The sequence below is a fragment of the Pseudophryne corroboree genome, chromosome 6 (genome assembly GCF_028390025.1).
Source record: "Pseudophryne corroboree isolate aPseCor3 chromosome 6, aPseCor3.hap2, whole genome shotgun sequence".
NCBI classification, from domain to species: Eukaryota; Metazoa; Chordata; class Amphibia; order Anura; family Myobatrachidae; genus Pseudophryne; species Pseudophryne corroboree.
In genome coordinates, this window is record NC_086449.1 from 40,439,634 (window position 1) to 40,457,601 (window position 17,968).

At 46.8% G+C, this 17,968-nt stretch overlaps 1 protein-coding gene across 6 annotated transcripts in view; it reads right to left on the bottom strand.

Moving 5' to 3' along the window:
- The window catches only part of STAG3 (STAG3 cohesin complex component), a 285,504-nt gene that overhangs the window by 104,479 nt on the left and 163,057 nt on the right, over positions 1-17,968 (bottom strand). For all 6 annotated transcript variants that reach the window (XM_063930901.1, XM_063930899.1, XM_063930900.1 and 3 more), the window contains exons 13-15: positions 1,855-1,962; positions 1,465-1,570; positions 1,273-1,378 (exon numbers count right to left, since the gene is read on the bottom strand). In XM_063930901.1, coding sequence (XP_063786971.1) covers positions 1,273-1,378; positions 1,465-1,570; positions 1,855-1,962 — 320 coding nt within the window. The remainder of the gene's footprint in view (positions 1-1,272; positions 1,379-1,464; positions 1,571-1,854; positions 1,963-17,968) is intronic.

The window sequence follows — 17,968 nt, forward strand, 5'->3', positions numbered from 1 at the left end:
CGGAGCAGCAGGCGGGCTCTGAGAAGCGGCGGGCGGAACAGCGGGCGGCTTCTGAGACGCAGGGCCGGAGCAGCGGTGGGGCCATGAGAAGCGGCGGCCGGAGCAGCGGGCAGGCTATTAGACACGGCGGCCGGAGCAGCGGCGGCTCCGTCAGCAGAGGGAACCCAGCGCCTTCCCCACACCTCGGGGCGGCAGCGGAAGCTGACCGCCCCGCTCACATACCTGCACTTCTTGTGATGAGGCTCCGACGGGGCTTCTCAGTAAGCGCCGGCCAGCCTGCAGGAGATCTGTGTGTGTGGCTGTGAGGGTGCTCTTTTAGAGAGGACCAACACGCCCCTGCTGCTATCAGCAGCTTGCACTATCCCTGACCCTGCCTGTTGGAAGGGGGAAAGGGATGTGTATAAAATATAAAAATATAAAAATAAAATATTCAAAGTAATTGTGGACCGAACTGTTGCTATCGAGCACAGAAAAAACACTGAGGTACTCGGGGATATGGAGGGGTGGAGTGTTCTAAATTTAAATATTCAGTGCTGTTCCTACGGAAGCCGTCCATATCCCAAGAGTACTCCAGTGACCCCTAGTGGATGAAAAAGAAAGTAGCTAGCGAGCGATCAACTCGGAATGAGGGCCACTGTACCTTGGAGGATATAAAATCTACAAGGTGTCTAAAACATCTTCATTTAAAGTGGAACTTCGATACCAGTGTTCTGCCCACAGAACAGCCCTGTCCTCATAACAAATTAGATCTCTCATTTTCCATGAGAACAGGGCTGTTCTGTGGGCAACTAAGCCGCATGCAGCACTGACAGGACTAGGTGGAGGTACCACGGTGGATCTGGACAACAGAAAGCCCTGGTGATGTTAGCTACTATACAGAAACCTCTGGAATAGAGAACGTTTTGTTTCAGAGATACTCCACCCACCCTGTCGGTGACTAGCCATCATTCCATGCTCAAAGTCTGTTACATCGCATTTCATCCCATTCTGGTGTTTGGTCTGAGCAACAACTGAACCTCTTGACCACGTGCACACAACTCTTATTGCTGCGACATGATTGGCTGATTAGATATTTGTATGAAAAAAAACAGGTGTACATAATATAGACGGAATGCAGCAATCTCAGCTGTAACACAGAATACGTAGCTATATATGAGCACCAATAACATCTGATAGACACTCACTGATCTCATTCTCTAACTCGCTGCAGGCGAACATAAGGAATACTAGTAACTGTTCGGTCGCCATCTCCATCACAGCAGATGAACTTACCGGCCTCCGCCTTTAACAACAGATCGGTCTGACACTCCCAGTCCCTGAGCGGAGTCCCAGCACTGTCCCACAGACTGTCCACCAAGTACGTAGCGTGTTCATGGAGCTGGCAGAGGGAAGAGGAGACGTGAGCTAAGCCCAAATACAGAAGGGGCGTGCAGAGGGGGGGGGACTACAAGTACGAACACTCACCTCGCTGGAAATGAAAAAGGAAAGCAGCTTGCGGTAGAACGTAACGTGAGGCCGCCGTGCTGCGCTGCGCTTGGGGCTCTGCTTGGCCTCCTGGACGCCCAATAACCTGATGTCAGAAACACATAAGTGGCACTAAGCTTCATCTACCAAGCGGCTAGTAATGTGTATGGAACACAGACAAAACGGACAGTCTCCCTCACAGGTCATTACAGAGTACGAGTGTAACACAGAAAGGATGGAGATTTCGGAGTCTGTGCCTGACAGAAGAGGGTAAGGGCTCTCTCTGCCCTCAGAGTGAAACAGGCAGTAGAGCTCAGGACATTTCTCCTCCTCTGCAGGTTTCAGACTCACAGACAAGATGTAAAAGGTGAGAAAGACACACAGATGGACCTCTGGTAAAGAAAGGTTCCGGCTGCGGATGCTATGGCTCGGTTACTCGTATACACCATGGGGTCCACAATCTCGCAGTCCTCAGGGCTCACCATGTTTTCCATGTTCCTGCAGAAACCAGACAAAAAAAATAAGACTTTAAACCTACCGGTAAATCTATTTCTCCTAGTCCTATTTCTCCTAGTCCGTAGTCATTAGCTACAGGAGTAATTCCAGGGGACTGGAAAAGAGGATTTTGGTATTTACCGATAAATCCATTTCTCTGAATCCTCTAGGGGACACTGGAGTCCTATACAGTAGGGGTGTGAAGCTTGCAACCGGAGGTGTGGCACAATCTAAAATTAGCATTGTCTGCACAGCCGGTTCCTCCCCCTTCACATCCCTCCTCCCTCAGTTTGGAAAATTTGACTGAGAGAATAGGACATGACACTATAGCACCTGGCGAGGAACCAAACCGTACAACCTATCAAACAGCCCCCAAGAAACTCTTAACTGAGAAGCTAACGCTGTTTGTACAAACTTTGTTTGAATGCAGCAGGTTGACAGCACAGAGGCGGGCGTCCAGTGTCCCCTAGAGGATTCAGAGAAATGGATTTATCGGTAAGTACCAAAATCCTCTTTTCTCTTTCATCCACTAGGGGACACTGGAGCATCCTTAGACATTAGGGGACGTCCCAAAGTTATCCCCCAGGGAGGGAGTGCTGTCGGTGGCCTGCAAAATGAAACGTCCGAACTTAGAGTCCCCGGACGCAAAGGTATCAAACCTGTAAAAATTCAGCGAACATGTGGGCTGAGGACCACGTTGCCGCTCTGCAAAGTTGATTAGTGGAAACCCACTGGCCGGCGCCCATGAGGCACCCACTCTGAACCGGAAACTGTTTACCACAGGAACGATAGGCCTGCCGAATGGTAAGTCTAATCCAGATAGACAAAAATTGCTTAGATGCTAGCCAACCCTTCTTCGGCCCATCATAAAGACAAACAAAAGGTCCGACTCTCTGAAGGACAACGTAACCTGTACGCATATCCGTAACGCTCGGACCACATCCAAGGACACGACTCCATCTGCGAGACCCTGGAATTACGGTACCACAATTGGCTGGGTTACGCAAAAACCACAAAACAACCTTAGGAAGCTGCTCATGTATGGAGTTCTGCCCGATAAGGCTCCCAATCTAGAAACCCGCCTGGTCGGACCCAAGGCAATCATTAATGTGGCCGTCCAAGAGAGAGATTTCAGGTCTGTTCTTGCTAACGGCTCAAAAGTTGGATCACAAAAATTCCAACACCAAATTTAAGCTCCAAGGCGCAGTAAGAGGACGAAAAAGGGTTGGATCCCCAGAACCCCTTGTAAAAGGGTTTGAATCTCTGGTAGGGAATCTAACTGCTGTTGAAATAGGCTGTGGAGAACCGAAACTTGACCCCTCAGAGAGCCCAGTCTCAGTCCTACCCCCAGAACCTGGCTAAAGGAAACATAGAAGTCTGGATAAGTGGAAGTTCGTTGAATTCCACCCCCACCCTTGACACCAGTCCAAGTACATCTTCCAACTCCTGTAGTAGTGTATGGCTGTGACCGGCTTCCTAGCGGCAATCATCGTAAGAATGGCCTTTCTGTTTCGTAAGATCCGGGTTTCAATAGCCACACCGTTAAATGCAGCCTGATCAGGTCTGTGTTGAAACGGTCCGTGAGATAGCAGGTCCTCTCTCTGAGGTGACCTTCAAGGATCTTCCGTTAGTAACCCACGCCGGTCTGTGTACCAACTCCTGCGGGGCCAATCAGGTGCGATTAGAATCGCCGACACTCGTTCTCGTTTCAACCCTTTTCAGAACCCTTGGTATGAGTTGGAAAGGTGGAACAATGTAAACCTTCCTGTAACACCAAAGGAAGTGTTAATGTGTCCACTCCTTCTGCTGCTGGATCTTGTTCTGGACACATATCTGGGCAGCTGATGGCATTGCCGAGACGCCATTAGGTCGACTTGAGGTAGCCCCCATCTGCTTACCACCCTGTCGAAAATCAGTGGATGGAGGCACCACTCTCCCGGATGTATGTGACTGAATTAATCCGCTTCCCAGTTCTCCACACCTGGAATGAACCTGCCGAGAGGATAATGTCTCGCCTTTCTGCCCCAAACAAGATCTTTGTGGCTTCCTTTAACGCCATCCCGCGCCTTGTTCCTCCTTGACGGTTTACGTATGCCGTCGTCGTGACATTTTCCGACTGCAACCTTACGTGTTGACCCATGACTTGTCCTTTGGCCAAGACAAGCACATTGTAAAACTGCTCTCAGTTCGAGAATGTGTATGGGTAGGTTGCTCTTTAGTAGCGTCCGTCTGCTCTGAAATTAATGTTCCTCCAAGACGGCAACCCAACCTCTGAGACTGGCGTCTGTTGTCAGGATCCTCCAATACCAAATGCCGAATATCTTGCTTGCTGCGAGATTTCTGTGACCTTGCTCCCTGAGCAATAAGGTTAATCTGTAATGGTCGGGAATGAAGTCTGCCGTACTGGAAAGCTTCGAAAGACGCCACCATCTTCCCGAGAATTTCCATACAGAGGTGTAGAGAGACCATTTGTGACCTCAGTACCTGAGTCACTAATCCCTGTAGGTCCTGGACCTTGTGCATTGGTAGGAATACCCTCAATGGTACAGTGTCCAAGAGGAGACCGAGGAACTGAATCCGTTCAGTTGGCATGAGGTTGGATCTCTGGAAATTCATAATCCCACAGTGTTGAATGAAAAATGGATGAGATGTCTGAACATCCCTGATCAACTGTTCTGGACAGGATGCCTTGATTAGCATGTCGTCTAGATAAGGACTAATCGTGATTCTCAACAGTCCTGATTCTGCAACCCTGAATGCCATGAACTTCGGTAAAGATTCTTGGGTCGATGATAGACTGAACGGCAAGGGCCTGAATTGTTAGCAATCCATCAGCAGTACGAACCTTAAGTAAGCCTGGTGAGGGGCCCAGATTGGGATATGCATGTTCTAAGCCTGCAATGACCGACTGGATTGATTCCAGCTTGAATTAGTAGACACTTAGAGACCGGTTTAAAACTTTTAAATTGAGTATCGGCCTGACCGTCCCGTCTGACTTGGGCACGACAAAAAGATTGGAAGAGAGCCGTTCCTCTCCGAGAGGCGTCCACCAAAATAATGACCTCTGACCGTAGCAATTTTTCTATTGCTGGCAGTAGCACTTATGCTGTCTGAGGGCACCGAGGCAATCTCCAGCCTTTCGCCCACCAAGGGGGATCCCGGGTGAGCCGGGAGACCGTCCTGCCACGGTCTTGTCAGCAGGTTTATCCCGCTTTCTGGCTGCTGCATGTGAGCGGCCTCTACCTCTGCCCCCACGTACTTGTGTACCGAAACCTCTTCCTCGGGCTCGCAAAGACGGAGATCTAAAGGAGTTACACGCTAGTCCCGAATAAGCTCTCCTAACCTGTGGAGTGGCTCTTGTATAAGGAGTAGGCAGAAAAGTGGACGTCCTTGCTGTAGCTTGTGAAATCCACTTGTTCAATATTGGACCGAAAAGCATATCACCCTCAAAGGGGATGGATTCTACCGCCCCTTGGTGCCAGAGTCTCCACGCCGTTCTCTGTCCGTCTAGCAGATATGGCTGATGCAGAGATGCGCGATGCTATATCCCTAGGGGCTTGACACAAGTATGAAGCTGATTCTCGAATGTGCTCCGCCAGTTGGGTAATTTCTTCCAAGCCATTTTCCCCCTAAATAGCCTGTACTATGCGTCCAGACCATGCTCCCATGGCCTTGTTAACCCAGGCGCAGACGACTGTAGGTCTCTGTGTTGCACCTGCTGAAAAAAAATAAAATAATGACTTTAAAGCTGTGTCAACCTCTTAAAGTCGTTACAGTGGGTAACGGTAAGATTGTCTTCTTCGACAACCTTCCTAGGAAAACATCCACTACCGGCGGAATCTCCTACTTATCCATTACACCCTCCTTAGGTAGGGGATAAGTTACTGGAAACCCCATTCGGAAATTGAAAGCATTTGGCAGGTTGTTTCCAAACCTCCTCCATTTGAGACTGGAGGGATTTAGGAATAGGAAACGCTGCTGAACGCGGCCTTTGGGATTCGAACAATTCGAATCTACTGGCTCCATTACTTATTCTACCTTAAAGTTTAGGGTCTCAGTTTGTCTTGATTAAAGAAACAAGACCCGAGATAGCCGTGTCGCCTTCTGGAAGATCGGCGACTAGGTTAGATTCAATTACCTCACCTTTCGTATCAATGATAAGACCCTCTTCCTCTTCTGGTACAGGAGGAAGAGGCCTTTTAACCACCCTGCACATTGTTGCTGCTTGTGCGGGAGGCGTTAACCTGATGAGCAATTCTTCCATCGTCTCTTTGAATCCCTCAGCATTGATTGATGCATGTGGGATTCCGCCATCTCATTGGAGATTCTATCTACAAGGTTATCCTTGACCTAGACATAGCACTGCTCCCAGGTGGAGCGTCCTTGTCTAAGCCGGTATAGCACACCCCGGAGCCGCCATCCGCGTGCTCTTCTTGGTACATTACGTATAAACATAACAGTCTACTCTTTGCTTTATACCTGTCATTTAAACCCCCTACCAGGGTATTTCACTGCGCTTTCACCCTTTAAATTAGGAAGAGAAAGGCTGTGATAGATGACGGAAGCAAAGTCATCGTATCTGGCTGGAATTACTGTTCCCTCCTTTATATAGAAATCAGAACAGGACAAAACCAAATAAATTAAAAATAAATCAATAAATTAAAACACCAGCCGACGTGCAATTCCCACACCTCAACTGTAACTCAGCTACGATGGTAGAGTTGGTATCCGCTGCTTCCTTGTATTTTCTTCAGGATCTTTATATTAAAAGTCCTTTGAAAATATAAATAGTATGGTAGAATTATTTTGTTCAGGATCTTTTATATTTTTGGATTGTGGGAGGACACCGGAGTACCCCGAGGAAACCCACACAAATACGGGGAGAATATACAAACTCCACACAGTTAGGTCAGTGTTGTGAGGCAGTAATGCTAACCATTACACCATCCACATTTCTGAATATATGCTGTCACCAGTAGAGGGAGCTAGTGCTACACATAAAAAGTCCTCTTGATATTTATACGAGGTGGAGGGTTAACCCTTCCCCGTAGATAGCGCCAGGTAGGGATAATTAAAATGGCCGACACTGAAAAATGTCACTTCATATTTTCTTAAGGCTATCTGTACTGGCCAGCGCTCTTCTGTTCAAAGGCTATAATTTAAAAAATATGGGGAGGCACGCTAATGTGTGCTGAGCGGCCTCCTTACTGTAGTGTATTGAGCCCGGTCCTTTACGGGATTAGTGTGCTGAGCCACACAGTCCCATTACCCCTCACACGGCTGAAGGATCTCCTCAGCCGCGCGGAAAACTGCAACGTCTACGGCGCGCGCGCTACGGACCGCTTCTCACCAAGTCCCATAGCGGCGCTACTCAGTGTCTCCCCAACGCGGCTCTCTCCTCGGGCGTTGCATGCTACGGGCCCCCTTGCAAGTCCCGTAGCGGCGCTTCTGTCTCCTTGGTGACGCACGCTACGGGACCGCTTTCACTCAGTCCCGTAGCAGCGCTTCTGTCTCCCCTGGCTGATGCACGCTACGGGACCGCTCTCACTCAGTCCCGTAGCAACGCCTCTCCTGATCTGCCTTGCCTGAAGGGATCCCGGCTAACTCGGTGACCGCTGCGGCGTGCCGCTGTGGGGAGCTAATTACCAGTTTAAAACAATTTGTACTCACAGTTGGCGCCTTAATAGAGATGCAGACCCCATTAGCCGGAATCATTGTCTCCGATCCTGAACTTTGTCCCCCTTTTATTAGGGGGACGCAGCCTTTTTGTCTGGTAAAGCCTGCACCCCCTTTCATTTAGGTGGGATAGGGCATTTACCATCTTTTTTTTTTTTTTTTAAACCTGCACCCTCCCTTTAGTTAGGAGGGATTGGGCCAGTATAGTGATGAGAGAAAATAAATAAATAAATAAATAAAATAAAAATAAATCATTTAATCTGCATGGAGCAGGAGCTCCTTTTGTTGCTTGTACCTCCTCGGCACAATTTTCCAAACTGAGGGAGGAGGGATGTGAAGGGGGAGGAACCGGCTGTGCAGACAATGCTAATTTTAGATTGTGCCACACCTCCGGTTGCAAGCTTCACACCCCTAATGTCTAAGGATGCTCCAGTGTCCCCTAGTGGATGAAAGAGAAAAGAGCAAACGTAGTCCCACTGCACAAAAGCGGAAGCAAACGTAGTCCCACTGCACAAAAGTGGAAGCAAGGAAGAGGCAAACAACTACAGACCAGTGAGAGTCTTACATCAGTAGTAGGGAAATTGATGGAAACACTCTTAAAAGAAAGAGTTGTAGATTATCTCAAATCCGGCAATTTACTGGATCCCAAACAGCATGGATTCACTGGGGGGAGATCATGTCAAACAAATCTTATTGACTTTTTTGATTGTGTGACTAAAGTGATGGATAAAGGTGGAGCCATGGATATAGCTTATCTAGACTTTAGTAAGGCTTTTGACACAGTTCCACATCGCAGACTGCTAAATAAACTTGAAAGTTTGGGATTGGATATTAGGATTATTGAATGGATAAGATCTTGGTTGAAGGATAGAAAACAGAGAGTTGTGGTAAATGGAGTGCATTCACAGGAGGGAAATGTTACCAGTGGAGTACCCCAGGGATCTGTACTTGGACCAGTGCTTTTTAATATCTTTATTGGTGACATTGTAAATGGCATTAAAGGGAAAGTATGCCTTTTTGCAGATGACACAAAGGTATGCAACAGGGTAGACACACCAGGTGGGGTAAAACAAATGATTGAGGATCTAGGTAGACTAGAGGAATGGTCAAGAGTCTGGCAATTACAGTTTAATGCCAAAAAATGCAAAATCATGCACTTGGGTCTCAAAAATCCTAAAGCTAAATACAGTATTAATGGCACTATACTGGAAACTACTGAGGAGGAAAGGGATCTAGGAGTCACTATTTCAGATGACTTAAAAGCAGGTAAGCAATGTAACAAGGCAATGAGGAAGGCTAGTCAGATGCTTGGCTGCATTGGGAGAGGAATCAGCAGCAGAAAGAAAGAAGTAATAATGCCACTGTATAGGTCATTGGTATGGCCTCATCTAGAATACTGTATTCAGTTCTGGAGGCCATATCTTCAAAAGGATATTAATACATTAGAAACTGTACAAAGGAGGGCAACTAAAATGGCGCATGGCCTACATCACAAAACATACCCAGAAAGACTAAGAAATCTCAATATGTATAGTTTGGAGCAGAGAAGGGAAAGGGGGGACATGATAGAAACTTTCAAATATATCAAGGGTTTTAACAAAGTCCAGGAGGGAAACATTCTCCAAATGAAGAGAAGCAATAGGACACGAGGACATGCACTGAGACTGAAGGGGGGGAGGTTCAGGGGAAATTTGCGGAAACATTATTTCACAGAAAGGGTAGTGGACAAGTGGATTAGCCTCCCATCAGAGGTGGTAGAGGCTAAGACAGTAGAGCAATTTAAACATGCATGGGATAGACATAAGGATATCCTTACAAAGAAATAAGGATCAAATAAAGGTAAGAGATAAAAATAATATTAAAAAAAAAAAAAGGGGCAGATTAGATGGGCCAAGTGGTTCTTATCTGCCGACAAATTCTATGTTTCTATGCTGGGGACTCTGTAAGGACCATAGGGCTCCGTAGGAGATAGGGTACCTAAAAAGAACTTTAACTATGGGTGTGCACTGGCTCCTCCCTCTATGCCCCTCCTCCAGACCTCAGTTAGAGAACTGTGCCCAGAGGAGATGGACAAAACAAGGCAGGATTTAGCAATCCAAGGGCAAGATTCATACCAGCCCACACCAATCATACCATGTAACCTGGAACATACATAACCAGTTAACAGTATGAACAAACGACAGTAACGGTCCAAGACCTATTCCAACTGTAACATAACCCTTATGTAAGCAACAACTATATACAAGATTTGCAGAGTTTCCGCACTGGGACGGGCGCCCAGCATCCTCTACGGACTAGGAGAAATAGATTTACCGGTAGGTTTAAAATCTTATTTTCTCATACGTCCTAGAGGATTCTGGGGACTCCGTAAGGACCATGGGGTTTATACCAAAGCATCCAATCGGGCGGGAGAGTGTGCGTATGACTCTGCAGCACCGACTGAGCAAACGCTAGGTCCTAATCAGCCAGGGTATCAAACATGTAGAATTTAGCAAAAGTGTTTGACCCCGACCACGTCGCCGCTCGGCAAAGCTGTAATACCGAAACGCCTCGGACAGCCGCCCAAGAAGAGCCCACCTTCCTAGTGGAATGGGCCTTAACCGAATTGAATAGAATGAGCCTGCTGAATCGTATTACAGATCCAGCGAGCAATCGTCTGCTTCGAAGCAGGTGCGCCAAGCTTATTAGCAGCATACAGGACAAACAGAGCCTCTGTTTTCCTAATTCTAGCCGTCCTGGCTACATAAATCTTTAAAGCCCTGACTACGTCCAGGGACCTGGAATCCTCCAGGTCACTTGTAGCCACAGGCACCACAATAGGTTGATTCATATGGAATGAAGAAACCACATTAGGCAAAAATTGCGGACGTGTCCTCAATTCAGCTCGATCCACATGAAAAATCCGTAGGGGCTCTTGTGTGACAAAGCCGCCAATTCTGACACTCGCCTTGCTGATGCTAAGTCCAACAACATGACCACCTTCCAGGTAAGAAATTTCAACTCAACCTTGTTAAGCGGTTCAAACCAGTGTGATTTTAGGAACTGCAACACCACGTTCAGGTCCCATGGTGCCACTGGAGGCACAAAAGCGGGCTGGATGTGCAGCACTCCCTTTACAAACGTCTGGACTTCTGGAAGAGAAGCCAACTACTTCTGAAAGAAAATCGAGAGGGCCGAAATCTGTACCTCAACAGAGCCTAATTTCAGACCCATATCCACTCCTGTCTGTAGGAAGTGGAGAAGACGACACAGATGAAAATCTTCCGTAGGTGCAGTCTTGGTCTCACACCAAGACACATACTTTCGCCAGATACGGTGATAATGCTTAACAGTCACCTCCTTCCTAGCCTTTATTAAAGTAGGGATGACCTCTTCCGGAATCCCCTTTTTCGCTAGGATTCTGCGTTCAACTGCCATGCCGTCAAACGTAACCGCGGTAAGTCTTGAAATACACAGGGCCCCTGTTGCAACAGGTCTTCCCTCAGAGGAAGAGGCCAGGGATCTCCTGTGAGCATCTCTTGTAGATCCGTGTACCAGGCCCTTCGAGGCCAGTCTGGGACAACGAGTATAGTCTGTACTTTTCTTCGTCTTATGATCCTCAACACCTTTGTGATGAGAGGAAGAGAAACACGTAGACAGATTTGAACACCCACGGTGTTACCAGAGCGTCTACTGCTACTGCCTGAGGGTCCCGATACCTGGCATAATACCTCCGAAGCTTTTAGTTGAGGCGTGACACCATCATGTCTATTTGAGGAGTTCCCCAAAGACACGTTACGTCTGCAAAGACTTCTTGATGAAGTCCCCACTCTCCTGGATGGAGATCGTGTCTGCAGAGGAAGTCTGCTTCCCAGTTGTCCACTCCCGGAATGAAGACAGCCGACAGAGCGCTTACGTGATTTTCCGCTCAGCGAAGAATCCTGGCGGCTTCCGCCATCGCGACTCTGCTTCTTGTCCCGCCTTGGCGGTTCACATGAGCCACTGCTGTGACATTGTCTGATTGAATCAGGACCGGCAGGTTTCGAAGAAGACTCTCCGCTTGTCGAAGGCCGTTGTAAATGGCCCTGAGTTCCAACACATTGATGTGTAGACAGGACTCCTAGTCTGACCACAGTCCCTGAAAATGTCTTCCTTGTGTGACTGCTCCCCATCCTCGGAGGCTCGCGTCCGTGGTAACCAGGATCCAATCCTGAATTCCGAACCTGCGACCCTCCAGGAGATGAGCACTTTGCAACCACCACAGGAGAGACGCCCTGGCCCCTGGGGACAGAGTTATTTTCCGATGTAAGTGCAGATGGGACCCGGACCACTTGTCCAGAAGGTCCCATTGAAAAGTCCTTGCATGGAGCCTTCCGAAGGGAATGGCCTCGTAGGCCGCCACCATTTTTCCCAGAACTCGAGTGCATTGGTGAACTGACCCCCTTTTCGGTTTTAGCAGGTCTCTGACCATGTTCTGGATGTCCTGGGCTTTCTCTATTGGGAGGAAGACCTTCATTTGTTCCGTATCCAGTATCATACCTAGGAACGGTAGTCGAGTTGTCGGAATCAACTGTGACTTCGGTAGATTTAGAATCCAACCGTGTTGCTGGAGTACTCTCAGAGAGAGCGCCACACTGCTCAGCAATTTCTCCCTTGATCTCGCTTTTATCAGGAGATCGTCCAAGTATGGGATAATTGTGACTCCATGCTTGCGCAGGACCACCATCATTTCCGCCATTATCTTGGTGAAAACCCTCAGGGCCGTGGAGAGTCCAAATGGCAACGTCTGAAATTGGTAATGACATTCCTGTACTGCGAATATCAGGTATTCCTGATGGGGGGCATATATGGGGACATGAAGGTACGCATCCTTTATGTCCAGAGACACCATAAACTCCCCCTCCTCCATGTTGGCTATTATCGCTCTGAGAGATTCCATTTTGAATTTGAATCTTTTTATGTACAGGTTTAGGGATTTCAGATTCAAAATAGGTCTAACCTAACCGTCCGGTTTCGGGACCACAAATAGGGTTGAGTAGTAACCTCTTCCCTGCTGGTGCAGGGGAACCTTGATTATCACTTGCTGTATACACAGCGTTTGAATTGCAGCTAACACTACATCCCTTTCCGATGTGGTAGCTGGTAGGGCCGATTTGAAAAATCGGAGTGGGGGCACCTCCTCGAATTCCAATTTGTAACCCTGTGAAACTATTTCCAACACCCCGGGATTCAGGTCCGAACTGACCCAGACCTGACTGAAAAGTCGAAGACGTGCCCCCACTGGTGCAGACTCCCTCAGGGGAGCCCCAGCGTCATGCTGTGGGTTTTGGAGCAGCCGGGGAGGACTTTTGTTCCTGGGCACCTGCCAGAGCAGGTGCTCTTTTGCTTCTGCCCTTACCTCTGGCGAGGAAAGAGGATCCCCAACCTCTTCTGGACTTGTGCGACCGAAAGGACTGCATCTGATAAGGTGTTACTTTCTTTTGCTGTTGGGGAATATATGGTAAAAAAATTTGATTTACCTGCTGTAGCTGTGGAAACCAGGTCCGTCAGCCCATCCCCAAACAATACATCACCCTTATAGGGTAGTACTTCCATATGTTTTTTGGAATCCGCATCACCCGTCCATTGGCGAGTCCATAAGGATCTTCTCGCTGAGTTAGACATGGCATTGGCCCTAGAAGCTAGCAATCCAATGTCCTTTTGAGCATCCCTCATAAATAAGACTGCGTCTTTTATATGGGCTAGAGCATGCATGTCCAAACTGCGGCCCTCCAGCTGTTGAGAAACTACACATCCCAGCATGCCCTGACACAGCTTTAGCATTCTGACAGCAAAACTGTGTCAGGGCATGCTGGGATATGTAGTTTCACAACAGCTGGAGGGCCGCAGTTTGGACATGCCTGGGCTAGAGTAAAGAATATAGTATCCTTATCCATATTATCAAATTTATCTGTCAGCTCATCTGTCCAAGCTGCAATTGCACTACACACCCATGCAGACGCAATTGTCGGCCTTAGCACAGCACCCGTATGAGAATAAATACAATTTAAGGTAGTTTCTTGCCTGCGATCTGCAGGGTCCTTAAAGTAGCGCCACTTTCTTGGACAGGCGTGTCAGTGCCTTGTCCACAGTGGGGGGTGATAAAGCTAAATATTTATCTTACTTAAAACCCTTTAAGAGGTCTAAGAACACAGTACGCTATTTACGTATGGTATACCGTAAGGGCACGCACGTTGCGTAACAATCGCTTAGCCGTAGTCGAGACGCTCGAGCGTCACGTTCGCTTACGGCCAAGGGATCACAGGCAGGCACGCTATAGGCTGCCGACTAGATAAAGCCAAATATTTATCCTATTTAACACACTATACAGAGGTTAAGAAACACTGTACGCAACCGGCGCACGAGGTACCGTAAGGGTACGCTCTTAGCGTAGCGGACGCTGTATCGAAAATCCAACACAGTGTAAGCTGGTTTACACTAAAGCTGTTTGAGCGATAGAGATGCTCCTATTACCCACTGCAATAAACACACAATACCGGTCTAAGGGTCTAACGCCTTTTAAGGAAATGAATGAACGTTCAAAAAGAATAATACAATACAAGTCATACACTACCAATATAACATAGACTACCTAACCAGATAACTACACAGGAAATACAATATCAGTACAATAACTATATGAGAAACGAGAGAGAAAGAGAAGAGAGAGAGAGAGAGATATGGCTCACAATAACAAGAAAGACAATATGATTGCGGAGAAAACTTACGCACAAAGGGGAACGTAAATGCACATCCCGTGCGCCTGCGGGTGCACGTAACAGCGGGTATGCGCACGCACGGGAGAGCGTACGCATGCGCAGAGCGGACATGTATGAGCTGCAAATATGGCAGTGTGCATAGTGATATTTTTCCGACTTTGACAGTCCACCCTTTGGCAGTCAACAATAACTGCCACTTCCTAAAACATTTCAAAACGAGAAAAATATATGTCAAGTGTAAATACATTTCCATGATTGGGTAGGGGAGGAGAGGAGAAGGTAGGAAAAGGGTATGACCTAGTGAGATAGCAGAAGCATGTGTGTATGAATCCATGTTTGGGGGGGTCATGTATCATCGTGCCGTACGTGTTTTAAATCAAGCTTCGAGGTATTGCGAAGTATACATTTGAATTCCTTCTTATCCCGTGTTACGGGTCTGTGGATGGGCTGTCAAACTTTACCGAGCTCTTTTCGGCTGTGGTTGTAACAAAATGGGGAAGCACATTTTAGTTGATGATACATGAATGGGGGAATATGTGATTGCTGATATCTGTGCCTGTATTCCCTATCGACTATGTCATTACCTGAAGGTTGTAGAGATGAAGATAAGACACAATTATGGTAAATGCAGTGGTATTCTATGTCAGGTTAATGAACATTTGTCGGTTGAAGTCTTGTTCGGTGTCTGTTGAATGCAGTCTTCTTTGGGCTTTTGCCAATAGGTGTGAGCAAAAGCTTTGTCAATGTCCATAGACTTACAAAAAGTGTTGGGCTAGCGTAAATTTAAAATTTCTAGGGAAACTGGGGGTCTATGGCATAGTTCATCAAATATCTGTGTATAAGGTTGTCAAAACTTCTTCTTTAATCCATCAGTTGTCTGTATACAGGATCATCAAATTCCTCGTCCAAGTGGGTCTTTTTACCTTGGAGAAAACGGAAAAACAGGTGAAAGAAACGGACCGTATAATCGCATTTTCATCACATCATTGTCTTCTACCGTTGGGTCATAAATCAAATCCATTGGAATTACAATTTCCTCACTCCTTAAACTCATTACCCTGGTACTTTGTTTGCACTTCATTAAAGCCTGACCGCATCTAAATATCAAGCCAATCGTTATGACAACACCTAAGATACATAGGAGAAACTTCCCTACATCCATTATGACTCCTTGAGCCCATTCTCCTAAACCAGAGAACCAATTTCGCGGGTTCAACCATGACACCCAACCAGTCAGCTCATTACCCACAGCAGCAAGGGTGAGATTGTGTCTCCTGCGAAATTCCCACTTTAATTGGAGAATATCGTCCATCTTTTGGTCTATGACCTCGACCGGGTCCTCGGTACTATTCGTTATATATGTGCAGCATTTCACGCCGTACTGCGTTGCCAGTGTGACACAATATCCGCCTGTCACTGCCGTGAGATAATTGAGAATCATTCTATGCTGAACCAGTTCTGTTTTATAAGCTTGAAGTTCTCTTCCAGTATACCTAAACGTGTCATCATACATTTCTGTGATATTGTCTAACAAATTTGCGAGCGCAGATATGTATTTATAATTCAACACTCCTCTGGCGGTGCGAGTGATGTCTAACGCAAGTAGAAACTGAATCCCGGTGGATTCATGGATCATGTCAGAGGCCGGATGCGCTGTTCTTTCTATCAGGTGCCGTTTAACTACGTGCTCGTAATGAGTATGAGTATAAGGAGCTTGGGCAACACGGTGTATATCTTTCATTTTGGCATGTGATACAGTCATTACTTCAGGCAGTACTTTTCCAATATAACACAATCCTTCAGAGTTTGGGGCAAGCCACTTATACGCCTTCCTCCCGCATATGAAATATGCATCATCGGGGAGAACATATGGGACGGAGTAGGACATAACCATATTACACATCTTCCATGTGAAATCTCCTAACCCTAATTCTCCCATCTGTCTAGTACACGTACCAGTTTGTACGATATGTGCACAGTATCCTGGTGATACCTCTCCAACTCTCATAATCCTACTTCCTAGGGTATACCTATATCGGAAATATTTTCCACTACCAGCTATGTGGCGTACAAGTTCTGTATCTGTCGGCATTCTATCTGCTCTATATGAAAAGGTCATGGTTTGGTTACTCCATGACACTTCCCAATTTCCCGGCTTTCGGGGATTGGAAATGTTAAAATATATTAGGGATCTATCCACATGATATTGGTGGAGCTTCAAACTAGGAGGACTGGAGATATTAAACCTCCTGTCCACCGGCCTCCCACCACTTAGCTCAAGTACCTCCCCTATCGTTAAAGGAAATGGTACTAGTCCTGATTTGCTATGACCTTGAGGTACTTGAGAGCATACCCAACAATCTGTTTGATTTAACACACTACCCACTAAGGAGTGATAGTCACTCAAGGGATGCCGGTCCATGTGGATATTAAAACTGGATTGGCATTTCTTGATGCACCCGTCCTCAACTACATTGTCACAGAGCCTACAGATACAGTTTTCTTCAGCTAACAATCCTTCACAATTCCTTCTATGGTCTATGTTATCGGATCGTTTTCTGATACTCGCCTTTGCTTGTTGATTATGTTGTTCTCGGAAAACTACGCCTCCATCTCTGTCATCAGAACCCATTCCAGAACCTCTCTCGACCTCCATGGTACTCTCGCCGGAACAGACTGCTCTGGTCAACATCATGGTCAACAGGAAAATCCGGATCACAGTCTCTTGGGGCAAGTCCATCTTATAGGAGGAAACGAAGAAGAATGAGAAGGGGGAAAAAAATAATTTGAGGGAGAGAGGATGGGAAGTGGAGAAAAACAATAAAAGGGAACAGGGAATCGACAACTGCTTTTGATCTTGTGATTTTCAATGCTCCGGTGCCGCCTCAGTCCTCCTGGAACAGACACTCCAGTGATACAACTTCCTCTACCGTTTGTTCCTTATCACGGGACCTCTCTGGATCAGCAACCTTCTTACAATGGGACGAATGAACCCAAGTCTCTCTCTCGGCAACCTTCAATGCTGTAGTGCTAGTCAATAAGACTTGGTATGGTCCTTCCCATCTGTCAATAAGGCAACCTGAGCGTAGAAAATTCCGTATCATTACATAATCCCCAGGTTCAATGTCATGACAATTACTATCTGGTAAATCAGGAATCACCAACTTCAAATTATCATTTTGATTCCTTAGCTGTTTACTCATGTTAATCAGGTACTTTACAGTCACTTCATTGTTACACTTCAAATCATCCTGAGGGTTAATCATAACATGCGGTTGTCGACCAAACAAGATTTCAAAGGGAGACAGATTAAGAGGGGACCTGGGAGTGGTTCTGATGCTGTATAGTACAATGGGTAAAGCTTCTGTCCATGTCAATCCTGTTTCTGCCATAACTTTGCTCAGTTTATTTTTAATAGTGCTGTTCACTCTTTCCACCTTCGCACTCGCCTGTGGACGGTATGGAGTGTGCAGCTTGCTATCAATTCCCATCAACTTACACATTCCTTGAAAGACATCACCTGTAAAATGGGTACCCCTATCACTTTCAATTATTCTAGGGATACCATATCTACATACAAATTCCTGCACAATTTT